The 5,639-nt window shown below is 43.9% G+C and overlaps 1 protein-coding gene across 1 annotated transcript in view; it reads right to left on the bottom strand.

Annotated features, from left to right (window-relative positions):
- LOC113012668 (E3 SUMO-protein ligase ZBED1-like) overlaps window positions 1-1,583 on the bottom strand; it is a 2,786-nt gene extending 1,203 nt beyond the window's left edge. The window contains exons 1-2 of the mRNA XM_026152968.2: window positions 541-1,583; window positions 1-356 (exon numbers count right to left, since the gene is read on the bottom strand). The exon at window positions 1-356 is cut by the window's left edge and continues 264 nt beyond it. Coding sequence (XP_026008753.2) covers window positions 1-356; window positions 541-1,435 — 1,251 coding nt within the window. The 5' untranslated portion in view covers window positions 1,436-1,583. The remainder of the gene's footprint in view (window positions 357-540) is intronic.
- Between the last annotated feature and the right edge of the window lie 4,056 nt (window positions 1,584-5,639).

Consider the following 5,639-nt stretch of genomic DNA (forward strand, 5'->3'; position numbering starts at 1 on the left):
AACGTAGCTCTCACCAGACAGGGCATCTGTAAAGTCTTGCAGGGGGTGTAATGCCTGGTTGACAGACTCCAGTACCTCAAGATCCTGCCAAGTAGGAATCAAGTGTCTTGATTTCTTGTCTGCTGAGATGACATCAGAAATGGCCCGCTGCTGCTCCAGGACTCTCTCAATCATCTTCTGCCTGGAACCCCACCTGGTTGGGCATTCTGTGATCAGTGTGTGCTCTGGGAGGTTGAGCTTCTGCTGTGCTTTTTTCAGAGCCATCTTTGCTTTCCAGCTGTGGCAAAAATGTCCAACTAACTTTTTGCAAAGTCCAATGGCTCGGGCAATGCGGGCATCATCTTTGATAGAATTTTCTGGAGAAATAAGAGGAAACAAAAAAACTGTCATGTTTAAAACCTTTTTTAAAAAAAAAAAAACTAATTGAAATTTATAACTAAAGTTGTCTAAAAAGGTAACATTATCCTTATCAATATCAATTTGATAATAATGTATAGCACATTTTCATTGCTAAAAAGATCTGCCTTGAATAAAACTTACCGATTGCAAGGTGCAGCCTGTGTCCAAAACACTGAAGTCTGACCCAGTTGTTTAGCTCCGTGGCTCTCACAACATTGGCACCGTTGTCTGTGGTGATGCACACTTGTCGATCTTCTTTAAGATCCCAGCTGGCTAACACCTCACGTAATACATGGGCTATATTTTCACTAGTGTGGGAGTCTGGAAAATACACAGTCTCTAGACACCGTGTTTTCAGTTCAAAGTCTTCGGTGAGGAAGTGCACTGTGAAACTCATATATGGTTCCGTTGTACGACTTGACCATAGGTCTGTAGTGCTTGCGTAGTTTTCAGCTTGGCTCAGTTCAAACATGACGGTCTTGCGGCATGTTTCATACATTTGTGGAATGGCGACATGTGAAAAGTAGTTTCGTGAGGGGATGCGGTATCTCTGGTCCACTTTATGTATCAGACTGGTGAAGCCCTCTCTGCTAACTGTATTTATAGGCATCATGTCTTTAGCCAAAAAATGTGTAATGGCCTCTGTTATTTCTTTGTACCGCTTCGACGTTTTCTCATAAGGAATTCCACTTGAAAAACTCTGATACAGAGACGGCTGTTGGACTGCTGCGCTCTTTGTCTTAACATTAGCAACCTTTGTTTGGCTAGCCCTATCTTTCTGGAACTCTTCAAACAGTTCTCTGTGGTTGTATTGAAGATGATGGTGGAGATTAGTCGTGTTTCCTCTGGTGGTTGCCACGAGTGTTCGGCAAGTTTTGCAGAGTACCTGTGTTTGGAGAACGTCGTCTTTATCAAATCCAAAGTACCTCCAAATAAGTGAGGTACTATTTTTTTTTTTTTTAGCCACGAGTTCAGTAGAATTCTCGTCACGCGTCTCGCTCTCAGCCATTACAACTCTGACTCGTTGCTGCAGCATTGTTCGCGCCCGACCTGCGTAGGAGGCGGGCCTCTAATCCATTTGATTGGTTAATGCCGTGAAGGGCTCTATTCGACTGGTCAAATGTGTAAATGGATTTCTTTGATTGGTAAATTCTTTACAGCACGTGTGTAAACATTTTAAGGTACCCAATTATCGCAGTTTACGCCGTCTTTTGCGATGGGCCCATCGCGCAGGCTGATATCGCGATGACAATAAATTTTCGATTTATCGTGCAGCCCTAATATATATGTGTATATATGTATATGTGTATATATATATGTATATATATGTGTATATATGTATATGTGTATATATGTATGTATATGTATATATATGTATATGTGTATATATGTGTATGTGTGTATATATATGTAACAGGGCAGCCCTTAGCGGCTGGAAACACAGTGAGACAGACCAAGGCAAGTGTAGTGGAACAAAGTATTTATTCGCTATATGGCTCTCCTTACAACAATTGTCGAGCTTCTTCACAGCCCAAAAATCCACCTCTAATGACAACTAGCAGCCTTAAATATGTTCAGCTGTCACAGACTCAACCATTATTCCACTCTCAGGTAAATTCTTAAATCCCAACCTTACACCACAGTATACAATATATCAATAAGAATAAATAAATACATAAATACATTTTCACATTTACATATTAATAAATACTTCACACTTTAATGTTACACCAACCCCATATTATAAAAACCCAGAAACCCAAGCACAAAAAGATTCACCACACTCTCTTTACCAATGGTCTCTCCCGGAACCTTTAAATGGTGTCTGGACCCCCAGGGAAACATTTGCCCAACACCTTGAAGAGGACACAGGCAAGAAAGGTGAGTAATCATTATCTTACAAACACTTATTTACACCACTTTTATCCCTAGATTTTACACACACATTTGCCTTAGTTTCCCTTATTGGTAAACCTTAATCACAATCACCATTCTTCTCTCCTGACAGACAACCACCACATTCCTTGATGAGGAGCAGCTGTGCAGGATCTGAAATAAGGCTACCAACTGATTTTAAAATTCCCAATAAATAGACAATAAATATTTAAACTGCTTGTGTGCAAATCCATGCTTAAAGTGCAATGCTCATAAAGTGCTTGATAAGGTGCTTTTAATAAAGTGAACAGTGTGCTCCAAAGTGCTATACATATAATATAAATAAATGCAGTAAGGGAGTCCTCTTCCTTACATTTCCTCCTCCCTCTCTTAAGCGCGAAGTGCTTCACTCCTCTGTCATCCTAGATAAACAATCAGCAACCACATTTGACTTCCCCGGCCTATACTGGACCATAAAGTCATAAGGCTGCAGAGACAGGTACCATCCTGCAATGCGGGCATTCGCATCCCTCATGCGGTTCAACCACTGGAGGGCACGATGATCAGTCTCCAGAGTGAAGTGACGTCCCAGAAGATAATACCTCAAGGCCTCAATAGCCCATTTCATGGCCAAGCACTCTTTCTCCACCGTCGAATACCTCGTCTCCCTGTCGAGTAGTTTCCGACTCAGAAACACCACAGGCCTTCTTTCACCATCCACCTCTTGCTGAAGGACAGCACCAAGGCCAACTCCTGAAGCATCAGTTTGCAAGATGAATGGCTTGTTGAAGTCTGGACTGTGTAGAACTGGATGTGTGCAAACTGCTTCCTTGAGGTCTCTGAATGCTTGCTCACAGTCTTCTGTCCAACGCACTTTGTTGGGGGCTGAGCCTTTTGTGAGGTCATTCAGTACAGTGGATCGCTCTGCAAAAGAAGGTATGAATTTCCTGTACCAGCCTACTAGACCCAGAAAACCTCTCACCTTCCTTTTTGTTGTCGGAACTGGGAAGGACTGAATTGCTTCAATCTTTCCAACCTGCGGCTTTATCTTCCCAGAGCCAACTACAAAGCCCAAGTACTCCACTTCTCTCTTGGCTATGGAGCACTTCTTGGGATTGATAGTCAGTCCAGCCATTCTGATGGAGTGTAGCACCTTCTGTAGGTGAATGACATGCTCTTCCCAGGACTGGCTGTACACCACCACGTCATCCAGATATGCTGCAGAGAATGCTGACACATCTCTCAGTACATGGTCCATTAATCGTTGGAATGTCGCTGGTGCACCTTGAAGCCCAAATGGCATGACTTTAAATTGGTACATACCAAAAGGAGTTTTGAAGGCTGTCAGCTCTCTCGCTTCTGGTGCCAAAGCCACTTGCCAGTATCCTTTACACAGATCAAGTGTTGTAATGTACCTTGCTGATCCAACTCTCTCCAGCAGGTCATCCACCCTGGGCATTGGGTAGGGATCAAACTTGGATACTGCATTCAAATATCTGAAATCAATACAGAATCTCAGGGTGTCATCTTTCTTTGGTACCAAAACAATCGGGCTGCACCACTCACTACTTGACACCTCAATGATTCCCAGGTCCAACATCAGTTTTATTTCTTTCTGCAGCACTGGCACCAACCGTTCTGGAATTCTGTAGCTCTTTTGTCGAACGGGTGCATCCTCCTTCACCCGTATCTTATGCTGAACCAGTGATGTAAAGCCTGGTGTTTCTCGAAAGAGCTGTGGGTCCACGAGTGGTTTTATATCAGCCTGCTCAGTAGGAGACAAATGAGAAAGGTCAACTGAAGCACAAACTTGACTGTTAGTTGGAAAGAACTTCTCAGTCACCTCCTCATCCTTAACTGAACGCACCAGTAACTGATAGACCGGCTCTTGTCGGCTGTGGAATTCTTTCAACAAGTTCACGTGAAATGTCTGATATTTTTTTACTCTTTCTGGCATATTCAGCTCATAAGTGACTTTACTCACTTGTCTGACGATCTCGTATGGTCCATGCCATTTTGTCAGCAACTTGTTATCGCTGGTGGGAAGCAATAACAGTACTTTCTGACCTGGAAGGAAGACCCTATCCCTGGCCTTCTGATCATACCAAGTCTTTTGATGTTTTTGTGCAGCTTTCATGTTGTCTTGCATCAATGATGCCATTTTCTCCAACCTCTCTCTCATGGTGATGACGTAGGCTGCGATGTTTTCGCCCTCTGCTTTGGATTCCTCCCAGCAGTCCTTAAGCAGATCCAGGGGGCCTCTCACTTGGCGACCGTATAAAAGTTCAAAAGGCGAGAAGCCAGTGGAAACCTGCGGGACCTCCCGGTAGGCGAACAGAAGGTAGGGCAGCCATTGATCCCAGTCAGCACCTGTGTCAGAGACAAACTTGCGCAGCATACTTTTGAGAGTCTGGTTGTATCTCTCCACTAGCCCGTCCGTTTGGGGGTGATACGGGGTGGTCTTAAGTCCCTTTATCCCTAACAGCTTATAAACCTGCTGCAACAACTTGGATAGAAAGTTCGTTCCACAGTCCGTCAGAATTTCTCTTGGTATGCCTACCCTAGAGAAAAGCTGCAGAAGACAATTAGCAATGTGACGAGCTTTAATTGATCTGAGTGGGAAGGCCTCAGGAAACCGTGTTGCATAGTCACATATGACTAATATGTAGCGATGACCGGTGGAGCTCCTCTCTAAAGGGCCCACAATATCCATGCCTAGCCTCTCAAATGGTGTTTCAATAATTGGCAATGGTTGCAACTGGGCTCGCGCTACTCCTTTGCCTGAGGTCAACTGACATTTTTCACAGGAACGGCAAAACTCAGAAACCTGGACATACATCCCTGGCCAAACAAAACGGCTGCTGATCCTATTCAGTGTTTTGTGAAAAGCCATATGACCTGCCCATGGAATTGAATGACCCAAATCCATAACTTTGTCTCTGAACTGTTGTGGGAGTGCCACAGCTTCGCACTTCCCCTTTCTCTGGTACAAGATGCCTCCTTTAATCAAGTAAACAGTGTCTGCAAGACAGCTTGCCTGACCTTGACTAGCCCCCTCTACCTCTGTTACCTTCTCAAACCAGGGTTTTAGAGTAGGGTCGCTTCTTTGGAGTGCACCTAAATCTGAGGGAACATCAAACTCAAGTTGGTTATTTGGCTTAGGGAACAATGCTGTACCTTTTTCCCCTGAGCCTTTGAACTTTTCTCTTCTTTTCTGAGCCCTAGACTTCCTAATCTTCCCTGGCTCCGTTTCGAGAGACTCCTCAAAAAAGGGTAGTTCTTGCATCCTTTCCTTTGCACTTTGTGCTCTTGTGACTACATGACAGGGTTTAAATGGTTCAACTGTCATATCTAGAGGAAGTGAG

Source organism: Astatotilapia calliptera, chromosome 3 (assembly GCF_964374335.1).
Source record: "Astatotilapia calliptera chromosome 3, fAstCal68.1, whole genome shotgun sequence".
Lineage (NCBI taxonomy): Eukaryota > Metazoa > Chordata > Actinopteri > Cichliformes > Cichlidae > Astatotilapia > Astatotilapia calliptera.